The sequence below is a fragment of the Kogia breviceps genome, chromosome 10, assembly GCF_026419965.1.
Source record: "Kogia breviceps isolate mKogBre1 chromosome 10, mKogBre1 haplotype 1, whole genome shotgun sequence".
Classification (NCBI taxonomy): Eukaryota; Metazoa; Chordata; class Mammalia; order Artiodactyla; family Physeteridae; genus Kogia; species Kogia breviceps.
The window spans coordinates 63,827,226-63,848,904 of record NC_081319.1 but is presented as its reverse complement, the minus strand read 5'-3'; the positions used below and the strand labels follow the sequence as shown (position 1 = coordinate 63,848,904).

At 38.0% G+C, this 21,679-nt stretch overlaps 1 protein-coding gene across 5 annotated transcripts in view; it reads left to right on the top strand.

The window, feature by feature from the left end:
• PRIM2 (DNA primase subunit 2) overlaps nucleotides 1–21,679 on the top strand; it is a 286,959-nt gene that overhangs the window by 223,337 nt on the left and 41,943 nt on the right. For all 5 annotated transcript variants that reach the window (XR_010835029.1, XM_059078130.2, XM_059078127.2 and 2 more), the window contains exon 11: nucleotides 21,136–21,262. Coding sequence is in view for 4 of the 5 variants with exons in the window: in XM_059078130.2 (XP_058934113.1) it covers nucleotides 21,136–21,262 (127 nt within the window). In the remaining variant the exon portion in view is untranslated. The remainder of the gene's footprint in view (nucleotides 1–21,135; nucleotides 21,263–21,679) is intronic.

The window sequence follows — 21,679 nt, the reverse complement described above, 5'->3', positions numbered from 1 at the left end:
TTGGTTCTTGTGAGGAGCAATGATAGTGTCCGCCAGGTGGCCAGCACGTGGCCAGGCACACAGCACGTGGCCAGACACACGTAGGTGCTCTGTGCGTGATCACTGCTGTTGTTGTTTGCTTTAAAAGATCGTCATTTCGTGCATATTACTGTGAAAGGAACTGAACCCTTTTGGTAGAAGGAGGAAGTTGTAAATATTAACTAGCATGTGCCATTTGCGGAGAGTGTCAGTTTCTAGTAATTTTATTTTTTAAGATAGTAATATTAATTAAAAGTCAGTGTTGGAAAATTAAGTGAACAATATTGAGTTTTCTTGAAAGCAAAACATTGATAATGAAAATAAGTAAGGAAGTTCGAAGCTTACATTTCATTTATACTTAAGATCTTTCCTTTCATATACTGTGTTCATTACTTAGGCATTTTAAAAAATTAGAATTTGAACATAAAGTTGTGGAAGTAAAAGTATAATTAAATGAGAAATACTTGTATGTTAAAGTTCAGTTTCTGCTTGTGAATTCTAAGGTGAATTCATAGCCTCCTGCTTTCCTTTCATTTTCACTCTTGGCTTCAGTTAGCTCTGTGAGCTATCCTTCCCCATTGTTTTCTCGTGGACATGGACATGAATGGCGTGTGCACAAGAAACCACCTTTTTAATTCATTAATTCATCATGGCAGCTGCCCAGCCTTGGCAGCATCTTTAAGAAAGGTAATAGAAACGGTTGTCTAGGAAAATGCGAGGAACCGAAGTTAATGCATGTGAAGGAGCTGTGTATAATAAGCCTTTTAAAATTCTGTTTTATGTAGGTTTATAGTACAAGCCAGATGCCTTTCTTTTAGCTTTTTGGTTTCATACCTTATCAGTATTGTGGAATGGAAAATGATTTCTTACCATTTCTTTTGTGATCATTTAACAAATGTCTTCAATTTCCTTCTAGGATCCATGAACTTGATTGTGTTTTCCCACTCACTGCCAGTAATCTTGTCCATCACAATTCTTTATAATCTGAGGACTTTCTCTTGGTACCTATAAACAGCATTGTTTTCTAACATTCAGATAATTTTTCTGATTGTAAGTGTTGTAAAATACTTGGGTATTTAACATTGAAAGGATTAATTGCTTTCTGGGGATTTTAATGAAAAGAAGGTATTAAGTGGCTTTCCAGGATGTCCTAGATAAACTAAGGATTTTCGTCAGCCTTTTGTCTATAAAACTGAAGTTTAGTTAGGTGGAAAATAAACCATGACATTCAACATATTTTCTATAATTTACTTAATTTCATGATTGGAAGTAAAGCATTGGGATTTTTGTTCAAAAAATAAAATATCTTGTCCTACATGATAATAAGGAGCTAGGTGTGCCACTGTGACCATTTCATATTCTGTAATTCACAGCAGCCACTTGTTATATGCTCAAAATGTCAAATCTCATGACAGTTTTTGAAGAATGTTGTAAAAATGTTGTGTTTCTATTAGTAAAGTTGATTTAACTTTTTACTTACACAAAGTAGATCTAATCTTATAACTAAACATAACTTTTGGTATAGTTATTCATGATATGTCTGATGTATGAACAGTATGATCTAAAAGAATAATTGACGATGATGTCTACTTTTCAATCTAGGAAAATAGGAGGATAATATTTGGTAATAATTTGATAATATTGTTATATGCTGGTTAAATTTTTTTAAATTGAAATATAGTGATGTACAATATTATTTAAGATACAGGTATACAACATAATGATTTACAATTTTTAAAGGTTATAGTCCATTTATAGTTATTATAAAATATTGGCTGTATTCCCTGTGTTGTACAGTATATCCTTGTAGCGTATTTGTTTCATACATAATAGTTTGTACCTCTTAATCCCCTACCCCTATCTTGCCCTCCCCCTTCCCTCTCCCTGCTGGTAACCCACTAGTTTGTTCTCTAGATCTGTGAGTCTTTTTCTTTTTTGTTATATTCACTAGTTTGTTTTATTTTTTAGATTCCACATATACGTGATTATAATATGTACTTGTTACATTTTATATTTCAGATTTGAAACACATTAATTTGATTTAAAAAAAACAAAACAAAACACTTTCAGAGCAAGTGCTTTAGAGTTAGTCAGACCTGAATTTAGATCTGAGTTCCACTACTGACCAGCTGTTCAGGCTTTGTGAAGTAAGTTGCTTTATTTCTCTAAACCTCAGTCCCTTATCTATAAAATGGGACTGAAGCCTTTTTCTAAGTGTTGTTAGGACTTAGGCAAAATGAAATATGTAAAAACGTACCTAGAATGGAGCAAGCACTCAATAAAGGATGGCTGTTACTGTGGTTAGAAAATAACTTTTCTTTGCCAGAAAGCAGAACACAAATGTTGGAATATGAATTCAAGATTATTGTTGAATTTGAGCTTTGGACACTGTTTCACAAGTGATGAGAAGATATAGTTCACACTGATTGTCAGTTTTTAGTGAGAGACCTCAAGAAGGTGCATAAAGTTTCTTAATCTTCACGTTGTAAAGCTGAAGAGCATTTTTTTAATTGAAACTACCGTCAAACTGGCATCATTTCTATAATTTTTTTGCCCCCAAGATATTCACATTGACAATTTATGCATAGAATTTCATTGGAAAAGAAAATCTATTTGATTTACATAATGATAAAACAATAAAGAATGCCAGTGTTCCTCTAGTCTCTTGTATGGAGGTATCAAAAACCCAAATCAAAAATACATGAAAAGGGCTTCCCTGGTGGCGCAGTGGTTGAGAATCCGCCTGCCGATGCAGGGGACACGGGTTTGTGCCCCAGTCCGGGAAGATCCCACATGCCACGGAGCGGCCGGGCCCGTGAGCCATGGCCGCTGAGCCTGTGCTCTGCAATGGGAGAGGCCACAACAGTGAGAGGCCCGTGTACCACAAAAAAAAAAAAAAAAAAAAAAAAAAAAGAAAACCATTGAAAGCATTTTCTTATTTGTTTTAAACTTTCAGTTACTTCAATTTAGCGAACACCTGTCATCTCTATCAGAAGATTTTGCACAAACTTAGAATTTTATTGCATAATTGAGTTTTAAAACGGCAACATTGGAAATGACATATTTTCTTTAAATTATCATAAAGCAAGAGTTCCTACGTATCGATTAGGTGATGAATAAGAGTTATGGGTTTTTCTTCCCCCTATGATCTTTCTACACTGACTCTTATCAGAGCAAACAGCAGTGAATACATTCTTAAGTATGAAATACAATGCAAGTGAGGCTCACAAAACCAAAACTTGTTTGTGAGCTACCTGGCAGATTGGCAAATTACAGTTGTTATTAACCAGGTTCATAGTTTCCAAAGACTTAAAATCATAAGCTACCTCCTTAGGAGATGAGTGAAAACGCACAATGCAGGTCATCTCCTTGAGTCACCAGAACAGCGCCATCCTGACTTCCTGTGTTGTCTGTGTGTGTAATCTCCAGCCACCCCTGGTCCTGCTGTGAGTGTTAAATTCTTAACATCTGTCTCACTCTGTATTTGTTGAAATGTTTCTCTATGTTTGTCTTATCATTTGTGAATATTTTGCATCTCTAACTAGAATTTTAAAACCCTTGATTTTCTTTTAAACTATGCCTTTATTTTCTGCCTTCTTTCTCCAGTGTCCAGCATAGCACTCTGCAGTCTGTTTCTTTAAGGAAAAAAGTTTAATTAATGAACAAGATGCTGTCAGTGTAGCATAGTAAAAAACAGAAGAAAAGACAGATTAAACCTTCTTTTTATTTTGCTTTTTTCAATCCCCAGTTGAATGGCCTGGTGTTGAGCAGCAGCCAAAACCGTGGAGTTTGAGATTACTTGTTTTAATATTGAATGAAGGCTCAGCTGAGAGAGAAGAGATGGGTTTTAGCGCATTTTCTTTCCCTTAGTGGAATTCAGGTGACTTTCCTTTGTACATTGTGTCACCACAATTTAGGAGCTAAACATCTTGTGCTTGTTGGTCAAGTGGCTTGATTCTGCAGCTTTTCGGGGCATGATGTTTTCATAATAGAAGGGAAGGGTAGATAATCATCCTCTGAGCCTTTAAGGAATTCAGACAGTTCATTACACATTTATATGCTATTTTATGTGCATACCTATGGAATTTAATTTGTAATTTCTGGAGACCCTCAATATCAAGGGTAGTGAGCATAAGGTAGAGAGATTTAAAGGAATGGAAGTCCCTGCCATCACAATTCACTGTCTGGATTGGATGTTATACAGCTGAGGAAGAGAAACCCAAACCACGTGATGAGTACATTCATTGCCCTAATACAGGGCAGCGAGTGTTGTGAAATGTGGATCATTTAGTATTAGAAGACAAAACACGTTCTTCAGCATTTATAGAAATCAGCTGATGCTGCAGCTGCTTGTTGAAAAGGTTCTCATGATCTGCTACTATTTAAGTTTCGAAAGTGATACTGTGCTTTTATTTCTTTAGAAACAAATTATGTGCACCCGCTTGATTTGGGGATTATTCGTATTCAACAAATTACTCCTTAAAGCCACACATCAAAATATTATTATTCCTGTAATTTTACATGTGTTATGCTTCTCATTACTGTTCTGCTCATTTGTGTGCTGTATAGAATACTAGAGGCAGCTTTCAGATTAAAAGAAAAAATTAATCTACATAGTAAATAGCCAGTAGACTTGGGCTCCTAAAAGTTGTCATGTCAGAGTATCATGCTGAGATTTTCACAGCTATCCACAGCTTTATTTTTTGTTATTACCTTGTCATGTAGATCATCAAGTTTGAATTAATGTTTACCAGGAGTTCTTATTTCTGGAACTGCTTTTCTTTGTAAAACAGAAATGGAAAATGATAATTTCTAGTAAATACTGAATTTATAACATGAGAAACTGAAAAAGATAGCTACTCAAGAAATTTTTTGTAGCAATATGGTAATTTAAGGCATTATGCATATATATATATATTTAAAGGTCATATTTGTGTGTGCGTGTGTAAGAGAGGTGTTTCACATGATAATCTACATCTACCTAGCTAACTATGCAGGCAAAATTATAAACAATGGGAATTTTTTTTCAGAAGTTCTAAATGTGGCATAGCATAGAAACAGTTAAAGGGGGAGAATCCCTTAATGTCATTAACTACTTTAGGAGCATAATTATACATATCTAATATTTCTGTATAGTTGGTGATAGAGGCAGGTTGTAATGAATTGAGCACGGAAGTGAATTTGGGGACTTTGAGTTTATTTCTGTACTCTTTTGCTATGGTTTGGAGAAATAATCCATCTGTCACTCAGTTATTTTCATATAAAGTGGTGATTATAGTACTCAAAAAGGTATTGTAAATGTATTCAAAGTCAAGTGCTTGTGTAATTTACAAGTGGCTGTCTTTAACTTTCCAGTAATTACTTACAGGAAATATCAGGAAAAGGTAATTACTGGCATCATCACCACTAACAATAAAGGTTTCTTCAGTGCCTATAATGCACTAGGCGTGAACAGGGAGCCCGAAACCCCAGAGGTCTTTGAGGAACAAGGACCACCCTCAGCACCTCCACTCTGCTGCTGCCATTCTTTTTCTAGATCATGCCCAGAAGACAGATGGAAATGAAAAAGTATAGTTTATCATCTATTTGATAAGTATTTGACGGGACCATATGAAGTTGCCATTTACATAGAACAAACATATGTAATGTCATAGCAATTGCATTTGGTCCCACTTAGTATTTACAGGGCCTCTGGCATTTGCCAGGTGTTGTGGGAGCTGAAGGCACGGAAGTTAGCAAAGTGGACACCATTCCTGCCTTCATGGAGTTGACATTCTAATGGGTTCTCCAGCCAGACTTCTCTTTATCTAAGATATCTAACTGCCTTCACTACGCCTCCACTCGGATGCCAAATAGGTGAATAAACAGTACACCTAGATATTATGTGGTCTGCCCTGTAGATAGAAATCACAGCCAGAAGGATCATGGATCTGTGACCTAGCTCAAGATCTATCTCTCTCTCTCTTTCTCTGTTAAGATAATAGAGCCAATAAATAAGACAGTAATTTCTATAGCACCAAATGGTGATTTTTGTGTGTTGAATTTTGAAATGTATCCAGTCATGAGAATGGAGCCTGGTAGGCCGCTAAACACAACTGTGATGTGTTTGCTCTAATACATTGGGCCAGGCTATTCTGTGTCCTTCACCCACATGGTGAATGGCTGAGACGTGTTAGGATTCAGTGAACGTGCTCCAGATCGGGATCAACAGAGCTAGGTTGTGGTTTCAGGTTTGCTATTGGGGAACTCAGATATCCATCAGGAAGTGCAATAAGTTAACTGTTCTTACATACTTCAGTGATGTGGTGAAAATAAATGAGATAATAATCACTGAGTGGTTTGAAAATTCACTCTTTAAAAGAGGTGAGAATTGCATATAAAATATGGATAATAGCCATTTTCATATTCATAGTTTAATATAATCTGTGTGCCTTCTGATTTTGTTTTTGTTTTTCTTGATTAAGCTACTACAGACTTCAAAATCTTGTTTTGAACAAAAACCCTAAACACTTTGTGTTGAACTGTATCAAACTACCTGATTTCATCTTTGCCCAGCTGTTCTGTTGACCGTGTCCATTGTAATATTCATAGGTTCATTTTCAAATTAAATTCCTGCAAATGAATAGATGAGATTTGTTGGGCTGTTTAAAGCATCTTCTAACATTTAAAAATATGTGCTTTAAAATTTTGTTAAGTTGATGGAATTGGGAAAAAATGCATCTTCCTGGTTTGTCTTGTTGTCCTTTCCTGTTGGCATGTCCCAGCAGGGCAAAATAAATTCAGCCTCTTAATGAGATGTCACATCAAAGTTAGAGGCAAACATGACCTGAAGCCATACAGCAGATTTACATAGTCTTGCCTTGACAGAACTGTCTTCCCACATTGCTGAGGACGCCATCCATCAGTAATTCAGTTTAGTTACATTTGGTTATGAGAAAGCAGCCACTTTGTTTTGAGACTTTAATTCTGATTCTTAATCATAATTCACAAGATGAAGTAACTTATCATTACTGTGGTGCCTGTAACATATCAATAAAAGGGGAAAGAGGGAAGTTTCTCCTTCATCGTGAATATTTCATTATTTCTCTGATATTTCCCTGGAGTTTGATATTCTTCTTCTTTGTATTAAATAATACTTTTATGGTTATATACGTAAATGGTATAATGTTGCCAGGGGAAAAAAAACACTGAAATAAGTATGAAAATTCACTTGAGTTTTCCATGCTAGATACCTGTGAACTAGTTAAGAAAACACCTGTGCCTGTTAAAGTTGAACGACCCTTATAACCAACCACCCTTTGTTATACGTCATGTCGGGAAACATAACGGTGTAATGTAGTTTGTGGAGTTCTGCAAGACTTGCTAGGTGTTAAAGGAGATTAAAATGGCTTTACTTAAATAGACATTTGCCGTTTAGTATTATGGTAGAAAACCTTTTTTTTTCTCCCTAATGCCACATATTTTAAGCAAATTGAAAATTAACACTAAATTCTAAAAATAGTTTCTGCTATTTTTAGCATTGTTGACATTTAAAAATTTTAACCTAGTTTCAGAGGAGATGACCTGTGTTTCGTGGGTGAATAAGTGCATTTCCATGTGTTTATCATAACATGATGGAAAGTACATGGACACTGAGCAACTCATAAAGTGGCTTCAGTCCTGACACAACGTTTTACTGTGTGTGTTTGAACATTTCACTTAATAGTTCCAAATCTCAATTTTCCAGGCTGTAAAATAGAGATAATCACACTAATTTTGCAGAATTGTTAGGAGAATCAAATGAGATAATCAATGTTATGCCTAGTCCATTGCCTGGTATATAAACTTTTTATTTTGAAAAAAAAATTTAGATGTACAAACAGATTGCAAAAATGGTACCAAGAGTTCCATGTGCCACCCAGCTTCCCCTGGAAATAACATCTTACATAACTGTTATACAGTTATCAAATCCAACAAGTTAACGTTGGTTAATTGGAGATTAATCAGAGAGCTAATCTCCGTTAGCTGGAGATTTTGTTCACACATCACCAGTTTTCTCACTAACATCCATTTGCTGTTCGAGGTCCCACCCAGCATCGCACCTGGGACAGTTTCTGTCTTTCCTGGTCTTTCATGACCTTGATGTTTTTGCAGGGAAGTGGGCAGTTTTTTGGTAAGGTTATCTCTCATTTTGGGTTTGTTTACTGTATCTCTCACTTTGGGTTTATTTATGTTTAGATTGAAATTATCCATTTTTGGCAAGAATCCCACAGGAGTGATGCTTCCTCCTGATTGCAATGTATCAGGGGCATGTGAAAGCAACATAATTTATTACTGGTGGTATTAACCTTCATCACTTGGGTCAGGTGCTATCTGCTGGGCTTCTCCACTGTAGAGTTACTATTTTCTCCTCAAAGTGTCTTGGGGGAGATATTGTAGACCATGTAAATATCCTGTTTCCCCACTAATTTTAGCATCCCTTGGTGGATCTTGTCAGCAGGTATTATTAGTATGATGTTCTAAGTGTTATTTTCTTTTCCCCTGTCCTTCTACACTTATCAGTTTGAATTCTTCTGTAAGAAAAGCTGTCTCTTCTTCCCCTGTTTATTTATTTAGTCAGTTGTTTATATCAGTACATGTCCATTACTCTGTGAATTATACATTGCACTTTGCAGGCTGCAATTCATTACTATTGGTGTTCACTTTATTGCTCACATTGTTCCAGCTCTGGCCATCGGGCGCTCTCCCAGGTTGGTCCTGGTGTCCCTCCGCAGGCCCCGTGCTCTCTGAGCACATCCTCTCTGGCACCACAAAATGCTTTGGGCTCCTGTTGTGTTTTCCCTGCCGTGGTCCTAGAATCAACCAGTTCTCCAAAATGCCTTGTTAATTCCCTTGAAAAATAAAGTAGCCATATGTCCCTCAAAATACCTTTTAATAACTCTTCATAGAATATTTTGTGTATTTCTCTTTTGATCTCCAGATGCAGCCTTAGGGGATTCAGTCTCACCAAGTGGGAATTACTGGTTCCTAACCTTTAGAAAAGAAAGAAAACACTTGCCTACAACAGGAGGCAAGAGATCCATATTCATCTTCTTTTTGTCCCTGAAATTGTAGAGGAAAAATCTGGCTTCCCACTGTAAATTAAAACTTTATCTCATGCCCTTTGTCATTTCAGGGAATGATATATTCTATAATTTATTTCCTTTAAAAATCCAATGTAATTTTTTCTTTTGGTTGTTATGTAGCCAAACTTAGATGATTAGAAGATGACATAGAATCGAATAAGTGAAATATTAACTGTATTATTGTGACTCTGGGAAAATCATTTAATCCTCAGTTATGCTGGAGCTAATTTTATAATTATTCAAGTAAGAGTGTACTAAAGATCTTGTCTTTTTTGTAGACAGTCTGATTCATTTTTGACATTGATAGAAAAAAGTTTTCATATGCTCTGAGTAACCACTAGAGGGTGGTCATGGGTAGCCAATTACCCATTTGCTATTTATACAATACTTTCTGATGCAGAAGGATTGACAATAAAGGTGGAGAGGGGAGTACTAGCAAGTGGAATCAAAAAGAAAACTGGAGTGAAAATATTAATATTGTACAAAATGCAGTTCAAGAGAAAACTATTAAACAGGAAAACAGTTGTATTTCAATATGTTGATAAAAGGTGTACTCCACCAGGAATATATGACAATTCTGAACCTTTATGCACCCAGAAAGATATCATTGAAATATATCTATATATGTAAATATTTAAGTGTTTATTATAAAAATATTTAGATATTTCTTAACATCTATAAGATGTTAAGACGTAAGAGTTATATTTTTGCAGTCGTCCTGGCAGCTCTTCAGAACCTTAGATTTATTGCACATAATATGCACAGTAGGTTATAAGCAGTATCTTGAGACATCTTTTTTTTTTTTTTTTTTTTTTTTTTCTCGGTATGCGGGCCTCTCACTGTTGTGGCCTCTCCCGTTGCGGAGCACAGGCTCCGGACGCGCAGGCTTAGCGGCCATGGCTCACGGGCTTAGTTGCTCCGCGGCATGTGGGATCTTCCCGGACCAGGGCACGAACCCGTGTCCCCTGCATCGGCAGGCGGATTCTCAACCACTGCGCCACCAGGGAAGCCCGAGACATCTTTTTAATGATAAAGCTAGATCTTTAAAATTCTGTCATAATAGAAATTCAGTTCTAGAAAATACTAACACTGTGGATTGAGTACCCAGATAACATAATGTAGAAAAACAAAGTATGAAGAAATTTTTGACAAAAACTAAATATGGGAAAATGAGTAAATAGGGTAAAACTAATCTAGCAGAAGTTAAATAAATGTACATTTATTTTGACTTCAAAATGTTTGTAAAAAATCAGTACTATGTCTATGAAGAGGGAGCCTTTCCTTGAGCAATGAGAAGCTCTTATCAGCTCACTTCTGTGGTCGCTGATTGCAGGCTTCAACAATGTTTTCAGTTTGCTTCTCTCGTTTCCAGTGAGTGAAAAGACCAGTTTATGTGGCCTGAGCCAGCTCGTCTTGGACCATAGCATCAGGCAGCCTGCTCCTTTGCTTTTCTGTTGGGGTTTGTTTGATGTTGGCTCTTTAGCCAACAACATCTTTAGCCAGCATGATGTTGGCTCTTTAGTGAGATAGAGACTAAGTTGGCCACCTTTTAAGGGCTACTAAATTTAGTCTTTTAGGCTATAAGTATGTGATTCAGTAAATGCTTTTAGTGAATGAAGGTTTGTCTGTGGTTTCTGTCTTCAAATGTTGGGAAATTATATTTGGAATTTTAATAAATTTTCATTCACTGTTATGTTGGTGGCATCCATACCAGTGAATAAAGCAGATTTTCTAAAACAAGCGTTCCAGGTGGGATGCTGAAAATTCTATCACTAATCTGTTCTTTCCTAGTATCAGGCAAACTGTCTGAACAGTTGGAAATCTTTTTTTCCGTTTTTTTTTTTTTTTTTAACATCTTTATTGGAGTATAATTGTTTTACAATAGTGTGTTAGTTTTTCCTTTACAACAAACTGAATCAGTTATACATATACATATGTTCCCATATCTCTTCCCTCTTGCATCACCCTCTCTCCCACCCTCCCTATCCCACCCCTCTAGGTGGTCACAAAGTACAGGGGTGATCTCCCTGTGCTATGCAGCAGCTTCCCACTAGCTATCTAATTTACATTTGATAGTGTGTATATGTCCCTGCCACTCTCTCACTTCGTCTCAGCCCACCCTTCCCCCTCCCCATATCCTCAAGTCCATGCTCGAGTAAGTCTGTGTTTTATTCCCGTCCTACCACTAATCTCTTCATGACATTTTTTTCCCTTAGAGTCCATATATATGTGTTAGCATACGGTATTTGTTTTTCTCCTTCTGACTTACTTCACTCTGTATGACAGACTCCAGGTCCATCCACCTCATAATAAATAACTCAGTTTCATTTCTTTTTATGGCTGAGTAATATTCCATTGTATATATGTGCCACATCTTCTTTATCCATTCGTCTGTTGATGGACACTTAGGTTGCTTCCATGTCCTGGCTATTGTAAATAGAGCTGCAATGAACATTTTGGTACATGAGTCTTTCTGAATTATGGTTTTCTCAGGGTATATGCCCAGTAGTGGGATTGCTGGGTCGTATGGTAGTTCTATTTGTAGTTTTTTAAGGAACCTCCATACAGTTCTCCATAGCGGCTGTATCAATTTACATTCCCACCAGCAGTGCAAGAGGGTTCCCTTTTCTCCACACCCTCTCCAGCATTTATTGTTTCTAGAGTTTTTGATGATGGCCAATCTGACCGGTGTGAGATGATATCTCATTGTAGTTTTGATTTGCATTTCTCTAATGATTAATGAGGTTGAGCATTCTTTCATGTGTTTGTTAGCAATCTGTATATCTTCTTTGGAGAAATGTCTATTTAGTTCTTCTGCCCATTTTTGGATTGGGTTGTTTGTTTTTTTGTTATTGAGCTGCATGAGTTGCTTATAAATTTTGGAAATTAATCCTTTGTCAGTTGCTTCATTTGCAAATATTTTCTCCCATTCTGAGGGTTGTCTTTTGGTCTTGTTTATGGTATCCTTTGCTGTGCAAAAGCTTTTAAGTTTCATTAGGTCCCATTTGTTTATTTGTGTTTTTATTTCCATTTCTCTAGGAGATGGGTCAAAAAGGATCTTGCTGTGATTGATGTCGTATAGTGTTCTGCCTATGTTTTCCTCTAAGAGTTTGATAGTGTCTGGCCTTACATTTAGGTCTTTAACCCATTTTGAGTTTATTTTTGTGTGTGGTGTTAGGGAGTGTTCTAATTTCATACTTTTACATGTAGCTGTCCAGTTTTCCCAGCACCACTTATTGAAGAGGCTGTCTTTTCTCCACTGTATATCCTTCCCTCCTTTATCAAAGATAAGGTGACCATATGTGTGTGGGTTTATCTCTGGGCTCTCTATCCTGTTCCATTGATCTATATTTCTGTTTTTGTGCCAGTACCATATTGTCTTGATTACTGTAGCCTTGTAGTAGAGTCTGAAGTCAGGGAGCCTAATTCCTCCAGCTCCATTTCTCGTTCTCAAGATTGCTTTGGCTATTCGGGGTCTTTTGTGTTTCCATACAAATTGTGAAATTTTTTGTTCTAGTTCTGTAAAAAATGCCAGTGGTAATTTGATAGGGATTGCATTGAATCGGTAGATTGCTTTGGGTAGTATAGTCATTTTCACAATGTTGATTCTTCCAATCCATCGTTTTTTTTTTAATTGAAATATGGTTGATTTACAATGTTGTATTCGTTTCAGGTGTACAGCAAAGTGATTCGGTTTTTTATATATATATATATATATATATATATATATATATATATATATATATACACACACACACACATTCTTTTTCATATTCTTCTCCATTATGGTTTATTACAAGATACTGAATATATAGTTCCCTGTGCTGTGCAGTAGGGCCTTGTTGTTTAAGGTGATTAAAGGCTGATTAGTGGCCCACCTCACGATTCTCACAGCCCATCTCCTCTCAGTTGAATTGTCAAGGCCTCTATTTAAATAATGTTCAGATATGGTATTTAGCGATGGGAATTTGCCAACTCTCCTTTGTCACTGAAAACTAACAGAATGATCAGTATAAGATTTGCTTTTGGTCCTCTGGTGGGGCGATCTGATGAGCACATGTACAAGGAAGATGCTCAGTGGTTCAGCCTCGTGAACAGCTGCCGTTTGCTAGGCTTCACGCTGGCCTTGGTTATAGCCTAGACCGAGAAGTATTCAAAGTAGGCAGTGTGGAGACAAGTGTTCTTTCCCTCACTCGCCCTGTGGTTGAGGACTGAACCCCCTGCTCCTTGCTTTCCTACACCCCCAGAGCTGCATTAGATGTTGGTTGACGCCTGCTCCAGCTCTTAAATTCCGACTGATGAGGAAGCTACATTTGCTGAAACTCCAGGTCCAGGTGCCAGGGAGATGAGCGATGCTGTGTACTGCATCCTTCCTCTCTGCTTTCATACCCCCTTTTCCCTGATTTTGTACCACAGTTCCTTGTCATGTGCCACCTAGAATGGTAGAGGGGACAAATATCAAGAGTGCCTAGGGCTTCCCTGGTAGCTCAGTGGTTAAGAATCCACCCACCAATGCAGGGGACATGGGTTCAAGCCCTGGTCCAGGAACATCCCATGTGCTGCAGAGCAACTAATAAGCCTGTGCACCACAGTTACTGAGCCTGCACTCTAGAGCCCACAAGTCACAACCTGAGCCCACATGCCACAACTACTGAAGCCCGCGTGCCTAGAGCCCATCTGTGCTCTGCAACAAGAGAAGCCACTGCAGTGAGAACCCTGCACGCACCGCAAGGGAGAGTAGCCCTTGCTCGCTGCAATTAGAGAAAGCCCGCGTGCAGCAATGAAGACCCAACCCAGCCAAAAATAAATAGATTTATTTTTTTTTAAAAAAAAGAGTACCTGGTAATTTGGTAGCATGATGAAATACTTTTTAGTGTTTCTTCAATTCAGATGGTTAACTTCAAATTTACCACTTTTAATGATTCTAAAATCATGGTAAATTAGGAACTAAATAAATGCTATGTGAGTGGCTTGTTAGAGTTACCATTTCTTTGAGAGTAGACTCTTTTCCCTGGTATACAGTAGAATCAGAAACATTTTGTTTAACTGTGGTTCAGTGTGACTTTCAGATGTTCCTGAAGCCACTGAGTGACAGCAGGGAAGCAGCCTACAGATGCATGTTTGCCATGGATAACTGACAGTTGCCTGTATTTATTTATTAATTTTCTCCATTTATAATTTTGTAGTTTCTAGAAAGTAAAAGACTAAGATTTTAAATTCCATCTCTTTTCTACTAAGTAATTGAAATAACTAATCATTTGACCTCTTGAAATCTTAGTTTGTATATTTATAAAATAGGGATACCTAACTTCCATACCGTACAAGTAGTAAAGGATCTAAGAAGAATCATTTCGTCACCACTAAAGATCTGTGGAAATGTAAGCTATTACTATTGAAACATCACTAAGCATAACTTTGGTTTTATTGCTAAAAACAGTAGTAAAATTGTACTAAATTCTCCATTAGGAATTTAGAAATGATGTTCTTTATTTAATATCTGAATGAATAGATACAGTTAGAATGATGGAGATCACAGAGCCCCAGGTCACAGAAGACCCTCAAGTCTTGTTTTCTGAGTCCGTTTGGATATAGTCCTTATAGCAGAATATGAAAGAGACAAACCAACCCACTAAGCCCACACCACCTGCGTTCATGAACACAAAGCTCTCCACTTCCCTCTGAGGATTATGGCAGGTTTTTGATACACAGCTGATCTTTCTTTTGATCTATTGGCTCCACTGAAAGTGATCTGCTTAATCAACTACCTTATAAAATTACATAGGATCATTTTATTCAATACTTTTTCTGTGGATTTTTAGCATTTCACTATTTTTTATTTTCTTACAAATGGGAAATCAAAATTTTACAATTTTAGTGTGACGCTGCCTCAGAAGAAATTTGAAGGAAAGAAAAATATGCATGTTCTCGAGTCTAGAACTGAAAATGTTCTCCACGGAAAGGGATTAGGATGTGAACATTTTAAATTTTTTTAAGGAACCTCCATACTGTTCTCCATAGTGGCTGCACCAGTTTACATTCCCACCAGTGGTGTAGGAATGTTCCCTTTTCTCTACACCCTCTCCAGCGTTTGTTGTTTTCACACTTTTTGCTGATGGTCATTCTAACCAGCGTGAGGTGATACCTCACTGTAGTTTTGACTTGCATTTCTCTGATGATTAACGACGTTGAGCATCTTTTCATGTGCTTCTTGGCCATCTGTATGTCTTCTTTGGAGAAATGTCTGTTTAGGTCTTCTGCCCATTTTTTGATTGGGTTTTTTTTATATTGATAACTCAAAAATATATTCAATTCAAAGCTTATTCTGTGCTAGAAGCTATGCCACGTGCTTTATGAAGATGAGCTATTAGCTCATCTTCACACCAACCCTGCATTTGAAGTATTGCTGCTTTATTTTTATTTATTTATATTTTTTTTATGGTACGCGGGCCTCTCACTATTGTGGCCTCTCCCGTTGCAGAGCACAGGCTCCGGACGTGCAGGCTCAGTAGCCATGGCTCACGGGCCCAGCCGCTCCGCGGCATGCGGGATCCTCCTGGACCGGGACACGAACCCGCGTCCCCTGCATCAGCAGGCAGACTCTCAACCACTGCGCCACCAGGGAAGCCCCTACTCCTTTCTTTTTATATACTGTGTAAGGGAATTGTTATAAAGACGATGAGTCACCTGCCCAAAGTCACACAGCTAACATGTGGTAGAGACAAGATTTAAACTCAGGTATTTGACTTAAAGCAGTTGTCTTAACTATCAGCCTTTGGTCTCTAAGTCTCCTTCAGTGTGTTGTTTGGTTAGAATGTATATGATGTTTCAGTGACCTCAAAGAGTTAAATTGTGGTTAAAGTTAAGAGTTAAAGAGAAGTATTTGCAATCTGTAGGTGACTGATTACAAAATTAGTTTTACAAATAATTGACTAATTTTTTAAGTAAGCATATAAAAGGTGGGCATTATGTATTAAATGCCTATGGCATGCATTCTGCTTATTAACATTGTAAGTAAAGCTTTAGGGAAGCGACAAGAGAAGAGATAATCAACGATCACAAGCTGTAGGAGAGTCAGCAAGAATGTGTGTCAAGGAGAGACCATGAGTGGTTTCATGCCCTTCCTCAAGTGCAGGTCTGTTTACACGTGTGGTCCTGCTGCTGAGCTGTGCCTTCCTGTTGGCACTTGTGGCAGCTAAACTTCCTGGGGCCCCTCGTGATGATGTGTGGGATGCTGGATCTGGGCATTGAAGGAGGGCCCTTTGTAGTTGGCAGACCTGCCCTCTGTGTGTTTTTAAATATGTAAATTAGAATTCCAAATTCTTGTGAGTAGGAAACAACTCACCAAAAAGGGATTGAAATTGTCTTTGTTAAAAATTACCATATCCTTACCCTGCCCACATATATATGGTTGTTTTGCCTCACTTCGGTCAAGAAGATTTTCCTTTTTGAATATAAATCTCTCTCTGAAGGGTACTTGGTTTGCAACCATTCTCACTTTACTGTGCAAGCTAAGCTTGACTTATGAAAGGCAGGTTTTGATGTTCTGACAGTGGGAGTAATATCTGGTCTGCGGGCTTTTCTTGGTAGGAAAGACTTTCTTCTAAGGAAGACCATGCACTGCTCATGGCAGTTAGAGGTTTACTCATGACCTCTGAGAGCATTTGGGTGTAAATACTATTAAAAATGTAATAAGATGCAGTCACTGGGCCCCAGGTGGAGCTGGGGTGGGAGGTAGACTTGTGAGGGAGACTCTGAAAGAGACGGGTAGGAGCAGGATGAGGATGCGCCTGCTTTATGTTTCTTGAGTTCCACTGGTAACATGGTGGCCCTGAAAATAATTTGCTGCTGACTTGAGCAGAAATGCAGATTGCAGTGCCACAGGACTAATTTAGAAGGTTGCCAACTTCCACTCAACCACCTTCAGGCCTGGTGTTGATTTTCTGGCATTTCCCATTGCTGGCTGGAGTGGAATGGAGGAGCCAAGGCGGCAAAGAGTGTTTCCACCTGGTTCTCACCCCCTCTTCCCATGTGAGCCTTACAGTTGTTCCTTTGAGTTGTGAATGTGGACACCTGGAAAGTAAGTTTTCCCTGAAAAACATTACCCAATAAATGTACCTTCTACACAATATTTCAAGAGTTTGCCAGTCTGAAAACTAGAGAAGACAGTTTGTATGATAAATACGTGAATAGCCCAAAAGCTTAGTAAGGTCCAAGTTTTAGACATATGTACACATAAGCGGGAAGTAAATTGGGAAGGAAAGGGAGGGGAAAGTTAATAATTATAGCTTTTCTTCCTTTAGAGAGAGTAGCTTTTCATTACTTTAACATAATGGCTGACCGAAAGGTTCTTTCAGTGTTTTCTGATGAATGTACAGAAATCTTATGTCTAATTAAATTCAATTCATACCTAAAAGTTTGCACAAGGAGATTGATTATAGTTAATGCTTATGACTAAACAAATAGAAGTTGTCCATAAAATATGTTTGCCAGAACTTTTAACATTCTTGTTTTCACCAGTGAAATTTAATGATAATTTGAAATTTTTCTTTCTTGAAAGTTTTCTGTTAGTTGAAATGCCATTTGTTTTCCTGGTTGTAGATTGCTTGTGGGCAGATAGGTAGTTATGAAACTGTAAGCTACTGACTGCTGAAAATTCCAGCAATCTTTTTTTTTTTAAGTAGAAATTGATAAACTGATTCTAAAATTTATATGGAAATGCAAGGACATAAAATAGCCAAAATAGGGGCTTCCCTGGTGGCGCGGTACTTAAAAAAAAAATCCGCCTGCCGATGCAGGGGACACGGGTTCGTGCCCCGGTCCGGGAGGATCCCACATGCCGCGGAGCGGCTGGGCCCGTGGGCCATGGGCGCTGGGCCTGTGCGTCCGGAGCCTGTGCTCCGCAGCGGGAGAGGCCGCAGCGGTGAGAGGCCCACGTACCGCAAAAAAACAAACAAACAAACAAACAAACAAAAAAAAGCCAAAATAATATTGAAAAAAACCAAAGCAGGAGGACTTACATTATCTGAATTTGAGACTTACTCTAAAGATTTTGTAAAGAGAACAGTGTGGCATCTGCAAAAGTATGGAACTATAGAGCAATGGAATAAAATATCTTCAATAAATGGTGTTAGAAAAAGTGTTATCCAATTCACATGGGGGTGAAGGATACCGGATATGCCATCCAAAATACGCTATTTTGGCATGTTGACTGAAAAAAATGCACAATGTGAGAGTTGTGAGTTAAGTTTTATTTGGGGCAAAATGAGAACTATAGCCTGGGAGACAGCCTCTCAGATGACTCTGAGGAACTGCTCCAAAGACATAGGGGGGAAGGTCAGAATGTATGTGATTTTAGTGACGGGGGTACATGCAATCAAGCACACATTTCAGCAGAAGGTTGCTGTTCATCACGAGGAAGATGCAAAAAATTAGGCTCATAAAATCTTTACCTGAAAGTATCTAACTATCCAAAGGCTTGTTCACAGTTATACCAGAACACAGAGTGCCTCTTTCCTGATCTCAGCCCTGAACTCCTTTCAAGGGGTGTTGAAGGTCAGCAACTGCAGTGGCCAGTGACCTCATCCTTGTAGAGGCAGATGGCAAGTGACAATTTCCAATTGGCAGACATAAGGATTATTTTGAGCTAAAGGACAAGCAGATGCAGGAAAAGCTCTCTCCCTCCCCTAACTGCCTAAGGATACAGTATAAATTTCCCCTCTTATAAAGGAAATTTACATTTGTAATGATATCTCTGTCAGGAAGAAAGCTACCCAAGTCTTATCTGCAGAACAAGCCAACCCTTATTTACCCTGTATTTCCTCCCCTCCCCTTCTCAGAACTTGCTTCCCCAACCCAGAATCTCTAAACCCCTTTTCCTTGATTTAGCCTAAGATGATGTTTAAGCTTCAGTCATCATCCTACCTCCTTGAGTTGTATCTCTTTGTACATGTACTTATGTACAAATGTAATTAAGTGGGGTCTGTTTTTCCTTGTTACTCTGTCTTTTATCAGTTTGATTCATGGGCCCCAGCCATTTAGCCTAGGAGGGTAGAGGGAAAAATATTTTTCTTTCCCTACGGGGGATAAAAAGAGAACATACAAAAATTAACTTGAGATGAATCAGGACCTAGACTGAAAAGCTAAAACATTATGGCCTCTAAAGGACAGTACAGAATATCTCTGCAACCTATCTTAGAGAGGGCACAGAGAGCACTGTCATAAAAATGTGATTTAATTAGCATTCATCAAAAATGAAAACATCTGCTCATCTTGTCAAAAAGTAACATCAAGCAAATAGACAAACCACAGACTGAGAAAATATTTGTAACACCTATATCTGTTAACAGGTTTGTATCCAGAATATATGAAGAATTCTTTCAATGGAATCATTGTCAACCCAGTTTCTAAAAAGACTTGAACAGGCACTTTACAAAATAAGGCATATCACAGCTAAGAAAGCACGTGAAAAAGTACTCAACAGTGTTTGTCATCAGGGAAATGCAGGATGAGATGCCACTACCCATCTGTTAGAATGGCTAAAATGAATGAAATTGAAACGACCAAACTTTTGGGAGAATGTGGAACTCTCATGCATTGCTGATGGGGTATAAAATAGTACAGCCATTCTGGAAAATTGTTAGCAGCAATTCTACTCCTGCATATTTATCTGAGAGAAATGAAAATAATGTCCACAAAAGTCATCTGCAAGAATGTGCATGGCAGCTTTATTGATAACAGCCGCAAACTGGAAAAGCCCAGGTGTCCATCTGCAGGAGACTAGATGAACTACCTGGTATATTCATACAGTGGAACAATCTGCTGATACATGTGACGATACATGTGATGTATGGATCAATCTCAAAAACATGAAAAGACATGAAAAAGTCAGACACAAAATACTTAAGACTGTACAATTCCACTTATGTGAAGTTATAGAATAGCTAAAGCCACGGTGACAAAAGTCAAACCAATAGTTGCTTCTGGGTGTGGAGGGTGGGGAAGAATGCTGAGAAAGGGCTCAGGGGGGGCTCTTGGATGGTGGAAACATGCTGTCTCTTGATGCGGGTATGTGTTACATCAAACTGTAGACCTGAGATCTGTGCATTTCACTAATTGTAAGTTATACCCTCAAATTTAAAAATCTCACCCCTAAACAACAAGGACCTACTATATAGTACAGAGAACTATATTTGATATCTTGTAATAACCTATAGTGGAAAAGAATCTCAAAAGGAATATAATATATATATGTATAGTTGAATCACTTTGCTGTATACCAAAAACTAACACAACATTGTAAATCAACTATACTTAAATGAAAAAAAAAATCTCACCCATAAAAATGCACAGTATTTTCCCATCTCTTATTCTGATTCTCTGTCCTGCTTTCCTGAAAGTATTATACAACTTAGACCCACTAAACTGAGCCTTTCAATAAATATGAGTTCCTTTTTTCTTCTTATCCCACCCATTTCAAAGTCCTTCCTATGCCATTACCTTGCATTTTGAACATGAGTTAGGAATTCCAGGCAGGAGGCAATCACAGTAGTTCCTTCATCAAGCATTTGCTGACTGCTTGTTTTATATAGTGAAAATCCAGAGGAAGGCATTAATTAGTTAGGAGACACTTCAAAAGTAGAATAGGCAGGATGTGGGAATTCACGGAAGACTAGGATAAAGGGAGTAGAGAAGATGATTTACTCTAGCATGATCTTTGGAATCAAACCAAGAAATGCGCAAATCGATTATTCTTCTCAGGAAGGGCTTATCCTCATCTTTAAACATATAAACATAAAGTGTCTCTAACCTGAGAAATGTGTTTCCTTTAAGTTTTGCACCTTTAAAAACCTGTAAAGGACCCAAATGTTGTATTGGTGTAAATGTACATCTGCCTGTGAATGCTAAATTTGTTTTAGAAAAATCACTTTGTACTCTTTGGTTCCAGCGGGCACTGTTGACACCACCAGTACAATGCTGGCTTACTTTGTCTCTTCTTTCTTTTTCCTCTAATCAGTTTGATAAAGGCTACTCTTACAACATCCGTCATAGCTTTGGAAAGGAAGGCAAGAGGACAGACTATACGCCTTACAGTTGCCTGAAGATTATCCTAACCAATCCACCAAGCCAAGGGGATTATCATGGTAAGTGCTTCCTCTGGATGTGTCTGTGATGTACAGAAACCCAGGAGCTCTGTAGGAAACACTGAAACAGTGGAATGGTTTTTGCATTACTAAGGGGAACGGGTTTGTTGCTTGTGTCGGTCATCAGGTCAAGCCAGAGCTCCACTAGCTTCTAGTGGTATGTCTTATTATTGAGCTGGGTCAACACAAGAAAGTGGTTCTGCTGTGCTCTACTTTGTGCTGGACTGGGCTCTTTAGTCCTCTGTCCCCTTCACCTGCTATTCTCTTTCTCCTTTTCTGCATGTGTCTTAGAAGGCTGATGTGAGTTCTTCAAAGCTTTTTAAAATTGAGTGCCTCGAATTTTGGAACAGTAGATTGATTAATTTTCAGAGACTACTGAGGAAGAGTGTGTTTTATTCTCACTACTATCATCTGATT